The sequence below is a fragment of the Festucalex cinctus genome, chromosome 1 (assembly GCF_051991245.1).
Source record: "Festucalex cinctus isolate MCC-2025b chromosome 1, RoL_Fcin_1.0, whole genome shotgun sequence".
NCBI classification, from domain to species: Eukaryota; Metazoa; Chordata; class Actinopteri; order Syngnathiformes; family Syngnathidae; genus Festucalex; species Festucalex cinctus.
Window position 1 is genome coordinate 62290536 of NC_135411.1, and position 19188 is coordinate 62309723.

Here is a 19188-nt window from a genome sequence, read left to right on the forward strand (position 1 = left end):
CTGTCACCGACACGCATGAGCCGGATCTTAGGCCGGCTCACGTTAAGACCGAGCTTGGCTGTTTCCCTTCTCACAGACGGTAAGTGTGTCACAGAGCTGGTTCAGAGTAGTGCAGAACAGGGTGGTATCGTTTGCATACTACAGGGGTGTATTTCACAAAACAGGTTCAACAAACTGTGCGATTAACCTTGAACAACGAGTTGACATACCCTCAGATAGGAAACTGCGTTTTCGATTCTAGTCTAGCTGATTCCAGTGAGTTATATCAACGCTGAGTAGTTGCATCTGGACTTACTTCCAGAGTTAAAAGTCCACCTCAATGGAGCGCCGATTCGTCGAGTCACCATGGCAACGGGGAAGCCGAGCGCAGTGCCGCCTTCTGCTTCCGCGTTGCTTTTTCTTTCCCCTCAACCGAAAATCTTAATGCAATCATATGTGGAATTTGAACATGTCTTTAAAAAAAAAAAAAAAAAAAAAAGGTGCAACACCAAGCAGCTCCCCATAGAGGAAGGCGGAGTGGGAGAACATTGCTGCTCGGGTCAATGCGTAATTTAAATGTGTAGTCCTTTGCAATCACAACATTGCAGGGGAAACCTGTTGAATGATAGCTCATTAATTAATTTCATTTAGGTGCAATACTATGAGGGAGAAGCGCACTTGATTTATGATGAAATATAACACACTTAGATGAAATAAAAACATTATTCAAACGGGTATAAGACATGCTGCTATGTGAGCGCATATGACTACGTCTGGTAATTGCAAATGGAAGGATGTGCACGTAGATGATAGACTGTGATGTGAGACGGTACTGCTCAAAAAGGTAACTGTGCGGCGATGCCAGTATGGTCTGATAACATTCTCACAATAAATATTTAATTAATTCTCTGCGCAATATTGCGGCACCTTCATCAACAGGTTCATTGTCAAAATGACATGCCATGTTGGTGACAAAAGTGGACTTTACGCTAGAGACTACAGGCGTATTTACGCAAAAAGTCGCCGGGGCGGAATGAGGAAATGAATTGTCGTGTGTGGCTGAAAGGAGGCGGGCACAGGGAAAAACCTGCTACGGACCACGTTAGGTTCATGGACCATGTTACTCCGGTAACTGACCGAGAGCTTAAATGACCTCTTTTTATGAAACGGGCTCTTATCCTCTGGTTTCAGTTACCGCCCTTTCTGAAATGGAAAACTCAGTTTCCCACTTTTCAGGGTTTCTTTACCCAGGTTTCTCACAAAACCTGCTTTGTGAAATACACCCCAGGTCTGCAAGTTGGTAGTCGCCGAAGGACACACCGGGGACACTGTCACAGTAATCACACTGACCACAATTCCGTCCTCCGCCTCATGATCGAAAAGTGCAGGGAGTACCGGAAAGATCGTCACCTTTACATTGCATCCAATGACCTCAAGGCTTAACCTCGTCAGCCAGATTGAGAATTGCGATTCACTCGAGGGAGTTCTTCACATTATCAGTCTGGTACTTCACGAGGCAGACCTGTTCAGAAAAGGCGGGACTTGCTGTACATGTTTTTTACATTTGTTTTGACCAATCAAGGCAACGGGTCAAAATGTCCTCTTCCGTCTAAACTTAGGGAGGGAAAGGCGTGAAAGCATGGATATCTTTACCACAAAAAAGTGCCTCTCGCTGTTCAAATTCAACAAAGAAACGGTGAGTAATTCTGCAAGAAAAGAATTAATTGCAGTGTCCATTCGTCTGTTAGGTTTGTTTGTTTCCCCCTTGCCATCGGCGCTTATAAGTTTCGTCCCGCCCTAAACAACAAAACACCTGATTGATCCAACCTAAAAAAGGTGGGCTGCAAACGAATCAGCGGGAGAGGTACAAGATCTATTCTGCCCCAGACCTCTTTCATCTGGAAGGCCGCACCATATTTCAACTTCCTGTTTCACTTTATCCATTCCGTCATTCAGCGCATGCATTTATTTGTAGCTTGTGCAAAACAACTTTAAATGTCCATCCATCTGAAAATGACATTGTGTTATTTAAACAGTCACTCACGTCTCACGGGGAAAACAAAACATTGCCAAAACGTGTCCTCTTGATGAATCTTGATGACTTGACTCGGGAGATTCTTCTTCCCGAGACACCTATTGTGTTGGATTAAAACATATTGTGGTGCATAGCGCCAGCTACTGTGCAGGAGGGGCATAACAATTAGTACGTGTCTGATTGGAAAAAAAAATAAAAAATAGCAAGCTGCATTGGCAAAACTTGCGCCGGTGCCGTTATACGTCAATCATTTGACACATGCGGGGTCCATTCTCATTTGAGGTGGGGCTAGTGCTACTCTGGCCTCCCCTCTCGTTCCACCAGTGGTTGGTTCACAAACCCACTAGTAGTGATAGAAATGGGCCAAGCTTTTTAAGTAACGCACATTTGCATTGGATATCCACCATTGAATACATTGTTGTTGGGTTTTGCGCATTTTCAGCACTTCAAACATAATGTATTTAGAAACAAATTCCGAAAATGACTTTAAAGGGTCTTTGATATTTGAGTATTATGTTGACCAGCGAAGTGCCCATATACGTCTGCTGCTACAACTAAATCACAGTTTGTCACTATGAATCAAGTTCAACAAGTCAGCTCTCACATTGTGGCACATGTTGTGTTTTCCTATGTGTAAACAGTGTGTGCGTGTGTGAGCATGCACACGGTCTAATTAAGTGTGCACGTGGCTGCGTGCGCACACCAAGCTAAGTTGGTTTTAATGGTTTCCAGAGCTTGGGCATGTGCGCGCCAATAAAAGTACAAACCCGACAATACGTTGAGTAATTCAACCCGTGGATCGTCTGGGTTATCAACACGACGAGCGCCAAAGACAAACGACCTGTTCCGCTGGTTATTGTAACGAGGATCAGACGTTCACACGCTTTTCTTGTTGTTTTTTTATGCTTCAGTCACAGGAAATGACATAGTAAGGGAAAAATCTGAGCAACTAAACACATCTTAAAATGATTAGTGATTCAAAACCAAGCAACCAGAGGAAAAAGCAACCAACCCATTAATTACAAAACATCCTTACGTCATGTTGCTTCCTTCTATGGCGACAAGAATGATTTAATCCTGTTTAAAAATAAACCACTGAAGCACATCGAAATGTTTCATCAAGTGCTTCTTGATGGGCCCGTGTTCCCTTTCTTTCTCTCTTCCTCTTGTTTATACGGGAAACATTCAAGAAACCAGATAGCGAATAACAATACTTTTGGTTTGGCTTAAGTACAGGATCAGTTTGGCTACTGGGATGGTGGCTGAAGTTTCCCCTTCTTGGGCCCACATTCACAGGGCAAGCTCACAATGAAGGGGGCCCACTCGGATTCTTGGAACCCCCTTGTGGAATGGCGTACATTGTACTTGCTACAAAAAGAAGAAAAAAAAAAGAGAAAAAAAAGCGCTTAAACAGAACAGAGTTTCATTAGAAGAGGAAGGCTTTTTTTACTGCCTCTGTACATGTTTGGGTTTTGAATTGATACATTGCAGAACATCCGGGATTTTTATTTTTGTGTACAGCAAAAATGATCTTTTAAACATATTGCTATTCTCCAATAAAATTGCTACTTACATGCAATGTAAACAGTACTGCAATATGTTCTAAATAAGTACAAAGAAAGTCCGTCACTTGTACACATGCAGCTCCCAAAATAAATGGTCACGGGAAAGTTCATCACAAGCTTTGCAAAGTACTGCAAATATGGACACATGGAAGAACTCATGGACTTAGTCTTGCATTCAATAGCAAGTTTAAGTTAACTCTCACTAAGTCTTGACACAAACCTGTTTTTTCCCCACTCAGGAAAAACAATATTGGTCATTTTCCACATCTGCTGCATACACATTGGGAGCGTTTTCATTTTGTATTCGAGCAAAAAAGTCACCATTAAGTGACAGCTCATTTTCTAAGTCAAGGTACCACAAGGGTGTAACATTCCAAAAATGTTGGGTTCGCTCAGTGTCCAAGAGCGATTTGTGATCAATTTTTAGAGTTCTACTGTATATTAAAACGTGGCTGTGTACATCCTGTAGAGAAGTTGTATGTATACAACTAAAGCCAAAATATTCAATGACCACCATTTTAGACGAAAGCGAGTGATGTAGCGTAATCAGTCTTAAGGAGGACTGGTTACCCAATATGGCTTTGTTTTCTTAACTTATCAGCCTGCCTGTGTTTGGCTGCATTATTCTGAGAAAAGTTTTCCAGATAGGAAGTGTGTGAAATTTTCAACAACTATGCTAAGTACCCTAAAATCACTTTGACATAATTTCCTTCATCACTAATCCTCTCCAGTGATAATACTCCTTGGTTAATATGGATCGTTTCCTGAATTTGTATTAGGTTGCTATTGTTTTACTTATCTGCAGCCCCCGAGGCGTTCATTCATTAACTCGCATGTTGGTGGAAGTTATTCGTCACCGTTGTGTTGAGGGTCATAAATTTAAACTTGGTTCTGTTTTTTTTTTTTTTTTTTTTTTTTTTCCCCAACGTCACAATAAAGAATTATATGCCTTCAGGTCACTGAGAAGAAAAGAAGAACTTTGCAAATCTCTGCTTCTCATGACCCTTTATCCACCCCCTTTACCCTGCCCAAATCTCCTCCCTTTGCCCGATGCGAGAACTCATTTTCTTTTCTTTTTTTTTTCTTCTTTTTTTTTTCCTTCTTTTTTTTTTTTTGCCTTCAGAGTCATCCTAAAATGCTTTTGTATGAACAAAACATCCTTTCATAAAAACAAACTGTTCAAATGTCAATCCAGCAATTACGTGTGGGAGAAAAATGCATGCACAAACTAGTGAGTGACCCCCACCATGACACCTGCATGCCTACAAACTGTAACCAACACTAGCCTATATGCAGTCAGGCCTTATCAGACAATGTAGGAGGGGGGCAAAGGTGAAGGGTTGACAGTGCAATGTTCAAATGTGGCAGAAATGTGGAAAAACCCCAACATGAATCGATACAAAGCCACTATAGAGGACAAATATGACTGATGTTGGTCACACACGGGATCTGCTGCATGGAAAGACACTGACATCACAAGTTAACATTTGTGGGCAAGTTTTACTCCAATTTCGTCATTCAAATAAAACTATAATGGCTTGCCTATGGAGAAAAGGGGACTTGGTTTGTTAAATCAAATTAACCTTCTTAATTGTGTTACAGTCTCTATGCATACATATTTGTTTGAATACAGTAAGAATTAGGACAGGTTTTAAAAATGACATTAGGACTTGATTTTATTTAGCTTTAAGGGACCAAAAGACCGTTTTATGTGGTAAAAAAAAAAAAATACTTGCCAGTAGCTTTACAACAAAATATTTGTGTGTCAGGTTGGAGGCCATGTTTAGATTTGGTTATGGTTAGGGTTGTTGTTAGCTGTTAGCTTGCAAATAGGTGCCATAGCTGAAACTGACAAAAGCAAAGCAACAGCAAAGTAAAAGGCATTATCGAGGAAATTAAACTTAGCTAAATGTACTTTACTTTGAATGTGTTGGGCAACGTTGGTATAAATTCTCATGTCCTGACATCTTGTAGGAATTATGCTTCTAAGGTAGATTTTGCTGCATGCTATGCAAGAAGAACTTAGTACAGGTATTAGGGTTGCCAACTTTCTCATCCCGAAATAAGGGACAGGTGCATGATGTGTGAAATCAGTGTATATTCTGATTAGATTCGAAATGCGAAACTTTGTAAATTCCCTTTAATCTTTACTGCAGGCCATCATTATGTATGTAACCTCATAATAAACCTCAAAGAAATCACAATTTATTTCTTTACCTAAAAAAACAGGTGCAAAAAAATTAAATGCAAAAGAGCAGTGTGACTCACCAAATGTACTTTTTCCATGGATACTTTTCTTTCTTTTCTTTCTTATAGGTTTATCCATTCTGTCTTCCTCAGCACTACACATTATTATTATTATTATTATTATTATTATTATTATTATTATTATTATTATTATTATTATTATTATTATTATTATTATTATTATTATTATTTTCTAGCCACTTGTGCAGTATAAACCGCTACAACAAATGCATGTGACGATGCCTGATGCCTGTGATTGGCTGACAGGTGCCGTGCTTAGTGACATTGCCGTTTTAGCTGATCTGGGACATGTAGAGTGTGGTTTGCTGTGTTAAGCGCTGATTGCGAAACTTGCCAGCAAGCTAAATTCTCACAGTATTTATTCATAAATAATAAGAGAACACATCTTGTATTGCTCCCGCTGATACATTCTCAGCCGACGTATTAAGATCAGCGTTTAGAGTGTAGGTGACATGAAGCTGTGACGAAACCAGGAAGTGCCTCTCGCTCTAGTTGCCTCTCTTACCTTGCAAGATCTCCACATAACGTCACACCCAGCGACTCCTTTTATTGGCTACGAGCAACTTCCTTGTCACTTGACAACCTACGGAAGCATCCGTGGTCCAAAAATGGCAAAGATGCCGTTTGCTGCATTTCGTGTAAAAGAATTGAGAACTATTTTACGGGACTTTTGAGGTCCCGTACGGGCGGTCCCGTCGCCATGGGCGGGCCTTGGGGGTCCGTGCCCGCCCTGTCAGTCAGCCGTGCCCGCCCTAGCAAGATGACTCACCAACTATTCGTCCTATCAGTCACGTAAACTTGCGCCTTCTGTTTTAAGTAACGTAATGACGCGCGCTCTGCAGACGTGCCTTAGCCAAATCTACTTCCGGGTAGATAGTGCGCATTTGCCGGCTGGCGCTGGGACAAAGACTGAGCAGTGAGCACATCGTGCGGCTTTAATGGGAGCCACCAAACGCCAAACCTCGATCCAGGATGACACAGTTGACATCATTGGGAATCCTGAGTCCACTGGTTACGTTTATAAGTGAGTGTCAAACTTCTATTTTAATTAGTCAAGCCACACAGCACGGATGAATTGTAGCAATACACAGTATGCTGTTAACAGACCCAAGCAGTCACACATACACAACAACAACTAAGGAGCATAAAATTATTTATCACTAAAGCAGTTGGAGTACAATGTGAGTTGAATTCTCTTTTTTTTTATTGCCAAGTTTGTTCATGTTGATGACTGTCACTAAGTTCTAATTTAAAAAAAAAACAGCACTTTACACATCCTTTTGGATTGATATTCTGCTTAGTTTTTCACTGAACCCATATGTTGTTTCTGTATATCATCGACATAACTCAACCTTATTTCTAAATCACCTTAAAACAGCCATTTCTGCATACAAAGTGCTGTGCATGGAATAGAAATTAGTCTTTTAGTAGACACAAGTGAAATAAAATAACACAAAATAAAATTAATTAGAGTAAATATAAGTAGATAAGTATACACGCAAATAAAATTAATACTAAAAAAGAAATCTGTATAAGTATAGAAATAAAATAACACAAAATACAGAAGCCACCATAAAAAAAGTAAAATGATGTGAAGTCTCATGCTGAGTCAAAGATCAAAGAATAGAGATGTCTGGCAAAAATGAAAGGAAATTTTGTCCATATCGTACAGCCCTAATCCAACACGCAAATGAAGGCAACTGCTAGCCAATTCCAGATAGAAGGGGCTGGGTCACAGAGTCATTCATTCGGACATAGTTGTTTACAGAAGTGAAGAGTGGATTTGTTTAAAATGAACTTTTGAGTTGAATAAATGCAAAATGAACTACACGTTTTTTTCAGTTTGTCTTTTAGATTTCAGATTTCCGCTTTTAAGTGACAGAAAATATTTCTGAGCACTTTTGCAGTTGTCACAATGCCACTGTTCAACCTGATGAACATTAGATTTAGGTTGATGAAGTGTGCCCCCCCCAAAAAAGGTAATGCCCCCCAGCACAATTTCTTTCTGGTGACGGGTCTGCGTACGGGACACAACAATTTTGCCCAAAATACGGGCCGTCCCGGATAATACGAGACAGTTGGCAACCCTAACTGGTATGTACCAAATGAACGCATATAATATGATAAGGAGGTTGACCGTTGACAGAACAATTTTTCTTTAGTTGAACTATGTCACATGACACATTTTAGCTCAAAAGAAATTAGAAAACATACACCATAGTTTAAGGTGGAAATGTGTGCCACACTAAGTGTTGTGTTGTTGAGAGCTAAATTGAAGACAATTATGGCTTAAGAGAACAATGTTTAGTATTTGTTTACCATGCTGAAGTCTCATGCACTGTACTGTATCGAGGACCGCGGTCCATCTGGCACAGGCCTTCACTTTCTTTTCACACAGAAAGATGAGATTTTTTTTTTTTAACCATCACATTCAAATTGCTTCCAGAACTGCTGGTTTTGAAGGAAGGCCAAATAAATTCTCAACGCAGACGCAGCAGAAATCTTTGCAACAGCTGCTTTTTGGTCAACGTTAAACTGTATATGAATTATACAGTACATTTAAATTATAAATCAACAACAAAACGGCAGCTAAAATTAATAGCTTCACTTTAAAGAGGATTATTAATTATTAAGACAGACAGACAATTTATAACAGGTTTTATTTATTCAATATTTAGGTTAATTAATGAATTAACTTTATGGGGCAACGTAGTTGTTTTCCCCTATTTGTTGCCAGTACACAAAACATTGCTGTCAGAAAACTCGCATCCAAGTTATAAAGAAATGCTGGAAACTTTCTGGTACATCATTTGTAAATAAACTAAAATGTCAAATAAAGTTCATATAATGTTGTAAATAGATGAAAACAGATTGTGTGGTATTTTCTATCTAGGTGAGACGCATGAGCGTAAATGAAATGCATCTCTTTGTTCCTTCCACGTCAAGGTGAGTTGCTTGTGTTGACGATAGCAAAGAAAGTGAGACTGTTTGATTTATTCATCCATCCATCCATTTCTGAACCGCTTGCTCCTCACACGGGTTGCTGGAGCCTATCCCAGCTGGCTATGGGCAGTAGGCGGGGTACACCCTGAACTGGTTGCCAACCAACCGCAGACAGTTTGATTATTATTTTTTTCTTAATTTTTTCCCCCTTTGTAACTGAATAATGGACCATAAGGATTGCTGACCCCGATTTTTACTATAATGCTGTTAATATCCTTAAATTTGCGTGACTACATAAGGGACAGTACTTAGTCCTTTTTCATTTCATAAATGCCATTGCAGATTTGAGTTGAAATCTACATAACATGTTTACGCATGTTACTGTTAAGATTTAGGCTGTCACAGTGACTGCTTGAGCTCAAACAACTCGCCAGTTTGAGGGTGAGAACTAATGAACGTTTACATTGGCCATTCGGATGTTTGTGTTTGCATATAGACACGACTGCCATTCACATACACTCAGTGTATGTCGAATGAAAATGTTCCCAAGAGGAAGTCGTTTCCTGTGTTTATTAGTGCCCTAAAATCCCCGCTAATTTTAGCAATAAGCAGCCCTCATACCTCTTGTTAAAAATGCACTTGAGGAATTATTTATTTTTAACTCTTCAGTTTGTTTGGTCTAGTGAAATATAACACTATACTTTTTAATCTAGAGGAACCCCTATGCAAAACTTCATCTCAAAATTTGTTCTCCAGCATAAACTGAATCAACGAACGTTAACAGGCGGGCGTATGAACTGATAGAATTTATATGGGTTCACATTGCAAGACACTATATAAACATCCCTCTCACAATTGGAAGTGAATTTATTTTTATCATCAAAAGAGAAGCAGAAAAAGGCCCCATTCCAACTGTGTGTCCAATCCCTGCTGTTGTATAGATTTGTAGTCCTCAGGGGAATGAATGTAAAAACGCAATCCAACATTTTCCCATATACTTGCTTTCTCCCCATATTAAGGAGCGCAAACTGAGGTCAGTGACCAAAGGCAGCTGCACATGAAAAAGTGCGGCAGACAAAAGCTGACATAGGCGCTCTATTTCCAGGATTCCCATAAATCTCTGGGAGCCACTACAACACTGCACACTTCGTCCGAGTCTAAATATAACTCACTGGGATCTTTCAGGATTGTGATTTTCTTCTCTTACTGTGGATCTTTTCTGTCTGACTTGTACAACACAACACGTCATACCAAAACTTAAGTCTTTCGATATATTGATGAAAAATTCAAAGTGTAAAATTAATGCTTATACAGAGCTATTGATAAAATGTAAAATATTTGGAATTATTATATGAATGTAGTATTTATTTATTTTGTTTTAATTTTATGTGATTCATGGGAGTATAGTGGAAGCAGACTGGATGTAAACTTGGCGCTTCAACCTATTCCTTATTCCGTTAACTGATTTGTTTGAAAGGATGATTGTGTTTTCTTTTCAGGTGCTATGTATGGAGCCGAAATAAACTACTCATTCATTCATGAACCCTTAGTGTATTTTCACTCTTTGTTTCGTGAAACAACAATTGAAAGCTCGAGAGTGTAATTGAATTGTTTGCAATGTCAGTTCTCCGTTAAGTAAATTGCCACACTATGCGGTTGACCTGCGGGTACAGTGTGCTGGCTCAGATTTGTGCATGCGCATTGCGTTGACAGTCAAACAGCAATCCAGAGTTGTTTTTGTGGCACTGACTGACAGTGCTGATCTAGTAGTGAACAAATCATTCATTCATTTAAAAAAAAAAATGACTGGATGTTTATGTCAATAGTATGTAAAACAATATGTTGTATCGCATAACATTATTTTTTTTATATATAATATTAGGTCTGGTAATCACAAATATATTACATGACTCTCACCTTACTAGAGCTGCCATGTTTTGCCGCCATCTTCCTGCTACGGATGCCCAAAGGACAACTTCGTAGATGCAGTTAGCCCGGCTGGTGCTAGCGTTGAGTGTCGGACCAAATGGGTGGACCGCCGCTTATCTTCCACAGCTGGGGCATGCAGGTGGTCGTCACTAACTCCCACGATTCAGGCCCGTCGCTTAATTGTCACTTTCTGCTTTGCTCTTGCGAGCTTTTATGAGATTTTTTATTCGCTCCTCCTGCTAGCCACTCTCGTTAGCCACCCCAGTCTATGGCTCCGACTAACTCCTGCTAGGCGCTCTTGTTAGCTGCTCCAGCTAATTCCGGCTAGCTCGATCTTTCGGCGTCGGGATTCACAACAGCTGCTGTCGCCATCGCTCACCGAGATGCTCGTTTACTCGCGCAAAATAAGAATTGGTGGTAATTGAGATATGTGGTCTCTCTGAGCCACCGTAGTGTGCACACTACCGCGTGCTTCGAATGCTATTCTTTGACCACTAGATGGTGCTAACGATTACACACTGGGTCTTTAACAACAAAAACAAGTGAAGAAAAACACAGGAAAAACATATTGCTGTAACATTCTTCTGTAAAAGTGCACTTAGAAATCTGTGTATTTCCTCAGTGGCCTAATTATTCAACTCATTACAACTTTTATATATTAAAGCATCCAAACTGTGTTCAACTGCCTGTTTGAAATACAATGAACGTGTTCAATTGTAATAACATTAAAGTGGAGGCTGTGTGTTGAGGTGTGAACTTCATTTTACGGTGTGACTTTGCATCATATGGCTGCCCACTAACACCTCAGAGAAAAAAAAATTGAGTGCTTTTGGAAGATGCCGTAGTGTACAGCAATCAACCTCAATATGAAATTCCAATTTCACTTTTCAATTGTGGGAACATGATAAAACAATGTACCCCCCAAACGAAAACCACTCAATCACTTTGTACACACAACATAAGCAGGCTTCCTTTCTGCAAGCTGGCTTACGTCACTGGAAAGAAATCAAATCACCCTCAGCCAGGAGTGTTGGACGGAACATGAATACAGAGACGCCCTCCCCCAGGCAGACTGGGTGTGCCTGCGCTGTGTGCTCCCGGCTTGTTTGTGGCCTGAGGGCCAAAGCAGCGGTGACGGAGCAGATCCCGACTGTGGGAACCAAAATGGCGAGAGCAGCGAGTCTTGCCAGCGCGTCTTTGTGTGCTAACTAATCAGAGGCCCCACACTGGGAGCTTGTCACTGTGACACAATGGGGGGGTCGATTGCCATCCTACTAACAGGCCTCGTGAAGCGAATTTCAAGCCGGTTATCACTTGGGTGGGGGGCTGTCTAGGGGAGAAGAAGCAAGGCAGAACCACCAGAGACCAGAACCGAATGTGGATGAGGAGCAGGTGTTATTTTAAGAAAAGTAAGAAAAATGTCTGAGAGGATGTTTTATGAGGCAAAAAGGAAGAAAAAAAATTCCAGGTGTGGACTTGAATTACTCCACGTATTTGTGAAATGACGCATTAGTTCCAATTCTGTATGAGTCAAATCCCACCAATGACCTCATGCGCGTTCTCACAAGGTTATCCCTTTTTCTTCCAGGCACAATGAGGCAGCTTCCTGTTTAGAGAAGCTACACTCACCCTCGTCCCCGGCTTACGTAACTTCCTCGTCCTTCACAGTCTAACCCGCGCCAGCACTGGTGGATTCGGATGACCTTCAGTCATTGGTGACCTCCATTATTGTACAGGGAAATAGTTGGCATTGATTCGTTGGCCAGACAATTAGGTACAATCTAAAAAATAAAGTCAATTCTGGCCCACCAGCTACCAAAGAGTCACCAAAATATTAAAAATAGCTCAGTATGATTAAGTGCATTTTGATTGGGGTTAGGGTCATCAATGTTGGAGCTGAGAGGTCTGGCTCACAATATGTTCTAGTTCATCCCAAATTGTTTGTTGTTGAGGTCAGGGCTCCATCAACTCATCCGATGCATTGTGCACTGGTGCAAGGTCAAGTTGGAAGGCCATCATCATCATCATTATCATCATCCTTGTAGTGCAAAGATTTAAATACATTAAAATAATGAATAATGCCTGCATAATGAGTCTTGTCCCTTGGACCATTGCAGTGTCTCCCTCACTTGGCTATGACAATAGTGAGCACAGTTGGAGAGATCCAGATAACAAACGCATACATGATGACTACTGCAATTAGTACTTCATTTTTTTTAATTGCATGGTTTAGTATACATGACTGTAAAAATGAATATCTTTAAGAACAGTAGCATTGTTTGTTGCATTAAAAAAAAAAGACATTGGACACCCTTTGGCACCAAGGGCTTCTCTGAAGAAGAGAAAAAAAACACTACAAAAAAAAAAATAGACTTAGGCACAGAAAAATGGGCCAAGTAAAAAAATAAAAATAAAAGCAAAAAGTTGAACTGTTTATGTAAAATTGTTTACTAAAATAAAAAAATAAAACACAATTCAAATTTCTAATAAATTTAATTTAATAATTAACATTATTTTTGTAGTCCTGTGTTTGGTATTTTTAATTGCTTGACCTGGATAAAGAATTAAATACATAAATAAAACAAACACATTTCGACGTATGGCATCACTTTCTTCCTCGAAATCCTTTCAGCCAGTTGAAAACAACTCGTATAAGGGTCAAGACAGCCGGGGAGGGAGACGAATGACTGCAGGGCACCGCATAGTGTGGAACAGCCCACTCAGCGTGGACTGCTGGCCCGGGTCGCGTCATTCGCACTCACGTTGCTGTCGGGCGAGGAGCTCGTCACTGCCTCCGATGCTACTTGTCGACTTCGTGCTGGAGTTTTCCAACTTTCACCCCCTTTTTAGAGGTACGTGAAAGCTTCAAAGCTGTTGTGATCGAACTTTGATTTTACTTGGCGATATGTCATCGAGCCAAGCGTGTTCGTTATTTATGCAAATTTGACTCGCCCGTTCTCATCATTGTAACAAATACAGTTTTGTTCATGATAGCACAAAAAAAAAAAACTATTTAGACAGTCTTTGCAAATAGCCTATACGCAATTACTTTAATGTATTCTGATACGCGATACATATTACTTTATTTTGTGATAATGACTGGGAATTTCACAAGAACTCGCCAAAAAGTATAATCTTTTTAATTTATTGTAGTTTTGGCGTACGTTTCAGTTTATTGACTCTCATCCAGACTGCTTTTTTTTTTTCTCACCCGTAACTTGGATGCTTTTGCCAGCTATGTTAATTTATTGCTGTGGTTAGCTGTCACTTTTAAATTGCGGTGGCTTTTCCCATCATGATTAGTGTTCTTGGTATGCAATTGTTAAATGGAGTTATAGACATATTGTAAAAAAGAAAGTATGAAAATAGGTTTCCCATGCTTTAATGTTAGTATTCGTTCTGAAAAAAAGTCATTTTATTTTTCTCCTGTGTTGTCCTGTGCAGGTTGGCTCGCATCGCCCCCTTGTGTGCAGTCGAGGCACTGAAAATGTGATTTGAGCAGGAACATTCTCAAACCGCAGGAAATCCTATTTGACTGCATCAAAGAAAGTTGGACACGCTTTTTTCCCCCAATTTTAAAATTCTTTCCAAAGTGAAGAACAATGAAGACTCTGACCCCACACCTGAGGATTTAATTTTAAGAACTCTTTAAAAAAGGCTTGAAGTAAAGCGACAAAGCTGCAACATGTCGACAGATTCTTTCCACGCCGCTTACGCTGCGTCATCTCCATCCGAGCTGGGCATCTCCCCGTCAACAGGAAAACTGCTTCGGATGTTTCGGGAGTACCAGAGTAATGCGGTCATCCTTGAGCACTACAACTTCACGGGCAAGCTGAAGGAGAACAAATACAAGGAAGGACTCAAACCGGAGGCCATCGCCTTTCTGCTGGTCTGCCTGCTCATCGTTTTGGAAAACGCCGTGGTGCTCGTGGCCATCTGGAAGAACAAAAAGTTCCATGTGCCCATGTACTATTTACTGGGCAACCTGACTCTCTCCGACCTGCTGGCAGGGTTCACCTATATGGTCAACCTCATGACGTCCGGCGCCAACACGTTAAGCATGACCCCCGTGTTGTGGTTCCTACGGGAGGGGGGCGTTTTCATCATGCTGGCGGCGTCGGTCATCAGCCTCCTGGCCATCGCCATCGAGCGCCACGTGACCATGGTGAGGATGAAGCCGTACCAGGGCGACAAGCAGGGCCGGATGTTCGCGCTGATCGGAGCCAGCTGGGTGCTGTCGGTGCTGCTGGGCGTCCTGCCCGTTCTGGGTTGGAACTGCATGGGCCAGCTGGACCAGTGCTCCACCGTCCTGCCGCTCTACGCCAAGAGTTACATCCTCTTCTGCGTCACCGTCTTCATCGCCATCCTCATGTCCATCGTGGTGCTCTACGTGCGCATCTTCCGCATCGTCAAGTCCAACACGCAGCGTCTGGGCTCAGGCCCGCACAGGAAAGGCCTGTACCGCAAGTCCCAGAAGTACATGGCCCTGCTCAAGACTGTCACCATCGTGCTGGGAATTTTCATCGCCTGCTGGTTGCCCCTCTTTATCCTCCTGCTGCTCGACTTCTTCTGCCCGACCAAACGCTGCCAAGTGCTCTTCAAGGCGGACTATTTCCTGGGCATCGCCATGTTCAACTCCCTCCTCAATCCCATCATCTACACGCTGACCAGCAAGGACATGAGGAGGGCCATCCTCAGGCTGCTCTGCAGCCGCTGCCTTTTAACCAAAGACGGACAAGTGAAGAAGATCGGGATGCCCTTCCTGGACTGCAGCACAAGTAGGACGGACGCTGCTTCTCACAGACTGGAGGGACTGGAGACCACAGTGTCTTCTGGAAATTTTACGCCTTCTACGATAAAAGCTATCTTCCCCAAGCTGTCCAAAACATGACACTGACTGTATGAGAGCAAGGGTTAGCATAAACATGACCACTGACTTCGAACCACGTCAGGAGTTACTATGAATGTGATAGTGAGGTTAGCGTACCTTCATGCCTCCATAGGGGATGGTCAATTCATATTTACAAGCAGAGCGGCCATATTGTCTGTTCTAATGCTGCATTCGAGGATAGTCGGAAGTCGGATATATTCAAGTTGTTTTTTCCCAGTTCTGACCTCAAAGTGTTTGAGGTGAAAGTAAACAACCAAAATGGTGGATAGTGGTAAATGGGTTTTTTTGGTTCTTAAAACTCATTTTGACCTCCAGCAAACTTACTTTCTCACAATTTTGCTTCATTTATTGTTTTCATAAGCATTCCATACAGTTCACCGTATAATTTCATGCAGCAAGATAGCGGCATACTGTCAAGTACGTTGTGTTACATAAAGTTGTGTCGAGTATTTATGAATGAAGAACGCTATCCAGTTTTATACTCAAGTAAATTGTGTTTTACCATTCACGGTCTGTGTTTCCAAAGGGGTCGCCATTGTAGAGTGACGTCACTTGGAGTCCGACGGTGAACTCGGGGTCCTTCTTTTTTTTCCGACTTCGCAAGTGGAATTTCCGAGTTCAAGGGGGCGTTCCCTTACACACTTCCTGGTTGAACTTGGAAAAAGTCCGACTTCCGACCATCCTCGAATGCAGCAGGAGCCTAGCACAGTATGGTTTACAGCTAACCAGCTGTGACGGCTTTAATAGAATGACATCATACCAGCACAAGACGTAGCTCGCTGTTGAGGAAAAGAAAAATAGGCACAGCAGTTGAGGGAACCTCACATTTTATGACATGTAGCTCTTTATTATAACAAAAATAGTTAACAGTGCACTGTGTTCATCCTTTTCCAACCCTGTCACATGAATGACTAGTGGCTAGTAAGCTCGAACTACCCTTTTGGCACCATAGCCCACATTTGGCTCTTTTGTCCCTCTCCTGTGGCTCCCTGTGGATCTCTATCAGAAAAAATATATATACATTAATAGTTGTTTTTACATATTTATTTTATTTTTATACAAAATATTCTGTAATATATATATATATATATATATATTAAAAAAATATTTAAAAATTACCATAAAATGTCCACAAAACTGCTAAAACAAACAAGCAAAACAGAAATTGATTTAAGAAAAGGAAGGAAATAAAATTTTCAAAAAGTAACCATAAAATGTAGGAAAAACAAAAGAAATCCCAAAAATTACCATACAATGTACACAAAATTGCGAAAAATGTCAGAATTGATATTTAAAAAAAGACAGAAAAGGAAACATTCAAAAAGTAACTGTAAAACGTAAAAAAAAACAAAGAGAATCCCACAACTAACATAAAATGTACACAAAAAATTGCCAACAAGGTCAGAAAATTTTTTTTTTTTTTAAAAAGGGAAAAAATAGTCATAAATTGTCAAAAAACGAAGAGGCAGAAAATTACCATAGGTCTGTAAAACTGTGAAAAATGTAAGAAATTTGACAGAAAGGCAGAAAATTCTAAAAATGTATATATATAAAAAACAAAGTATGAAAAATTACAACAACAAAAAATACATTAATAAAATGCAAAAGCAGAAGACGAAAAGTAGACAAAAATAAATCTAAAAAATATTGGATGCAGTATATATTTTTTTCTTATACTGCAACTCTATCTAATTAGCTCTTTGGCCCTCAGTATATTAGGCTAACACAATCACTGTTTTGTTCACACAATGTTCAAATCTTTTGTGGCTCCAAACAGATTTTTGTTATTTGGCCCAAAAAAGCTCTTTTAACAGTTAAGGATGCTGACCCCTGACAGAAGAAGACAAAATGTGGTCCAGTACATTCGGTTATTTTGGGTGTCCAAACCTTTGACAGTTGAAATGTAATACCATTGGAAGCAACAGAGAAAGGTCCTTGGGCCTTCACAAGGCCATTGTTAATCAACTTTCTGGTGGAGCGCCATTTCATCTCACCACTGTTTACTTTTGAACAAAAACTGGAATGGAAGAGTTCAACCTTGTCCAGATGTTTCACATAAATTACAGCCAATTATGCTGTCCATCCAAAAGAGTGTAACCAAAGCCAGAGCATGAGACTTAGCCGTATCTCTGCTCCCTGTGTAGCAGATAATGATATGTTGTTGCAAACATGGAGCATCCACACCCAATCGTCTGCAGCCAAAAAGTATGTAATTTCTGCCATCTTGAGTTTTGGTCAGGAGAAATGCAGGGTAGAGCCCCCCGCCACAGACAACATCAGAGAGCGAGAAGACGTCATATGGTTCTCTTGGGTGGGTTTCGGCTTTGGGGGTCCTTCGAACACACTGCCACGGATGAGGCATGGCTGAAAGGAATGACGCTAGACACAGCCTTGAGAACTTTGTTAGTGAAGAAAGTTCAAATTGATGGTATTGCCTGATTTAGACTGTCTTTTTTTTTTTCAACAGCAATCTGCACTGTTAACATTTAGACGCATTTCGTTGTAGCAACAGAAAGTGAGCATTTTGTTGAGCATGTATATGTGTAAAGAGAAAACATTTTGTAGTTGTATTTTTTTGTAAATATGTAGCTTCTGCTGAGCTTATCAGAACTGTTTCTAATGTACAAATCTTAAGTTATGTCCATTTTTGTGTGTGCACTGAATAAACTATTTGTATTAACATTTATACATGTTGCAGGAGTGACTAAGTCAAGCGAGGTTTTCCATGATATATATATAAAAAATCAATACAATATATACAAGGGAAGTTTATTTGTATAGCGCATTTCATGTACAAGAGAATTTCAAAGAGCTTTACATAAACATTACAAATAATTACAGAAAGAGAAATAAAATATCCATGCATTGCAAAAATCATTTAAAAAAAAAATCATCAGTTATTGGATTCAAAACCAAGCATCAGACTAGATAAATGAAAATTTAGTGAGCAAACGGGGATTGAAACGATAGGATAAAAGATAGACTCACGAGAATGCTGCAGTAAACAATGTTTTCAAACCTGATTTAAATGAGCATTGACGTAAGACATAACATATAGACCCACATTAACGTGCACAACATGCAGTATGTACATCTGCTCACAAGTAATTCTTCGTGTCAGATGATGGCATTACTAAGAAGCATTTTGACATGTAAAGCTTCTAGAAGACACTCAGGTTCACCCCCCCCCCCCCCCCCCCCACACACACACACACACACACACAAAAATCAAATATTCAAACACCTGTTGACGTTCAATAATAAAATATGTTTATTTTGCAGTTGTAATTTGTAGTCAAATAAATTAGTTATATCGTAATATTTTTATAATTCCTATTTTATATTCGACCGTCATGCAGCACTTAAAAAACAAACAAACAAAAAAACAATTCAGAAGTTACTCACCATATACATAATATGTGGCTTTTCCAATGAATATGTAACTCTTATCCAAGGAATCATATGCAGGGCTACTCTTTATTTTAACTCAAGTCCTACCTATTAACAATACTTTTATGCTTCTCGACCTTCTGTACCACTGGGACCACAAGAGAATTGAGATTTTTATTTTTGTTGTC

At 40.3% G+C, this 19188-nt stretch overlaps 1 protein-coding gene across 1 annotated transcript; it reads left to right on the plus strand.

Moving 5' to 3' along the window:
• Positions 1-13364: 13364 nt before the first annotated feature.
• s1pr5a (sphingosine-1-phosphate receptor 5a) lies at positions 13365-18290 on the plus strand. The gene is made up of 2 exons (XM_077500349.1): positions 13365-13571; positions 14164-18290. The coding sequence occupies exon 2, from the start codon at positions 14405-14407 to the stop codon at positions 15608-15610; it is 1206 nt and encodes a 401-aa protein (XP_077356475.1). The 5' UTR covers positions 13365-13571; positions 14164-14404; the 3' UTR covers positions 15611-18290.
• Positions 18291-19188: the final 898 nt, after the last annotated feature.

Excerpts from the sequence above, each read along its gene's own strand:
- s1pr5a (XM_077500349.1), top strand. The coding sequence starts at position 14,405 with ATGTCGACAGATTCTTTCCACGCCGCTTACGCTGCGTCATCTCCATCC.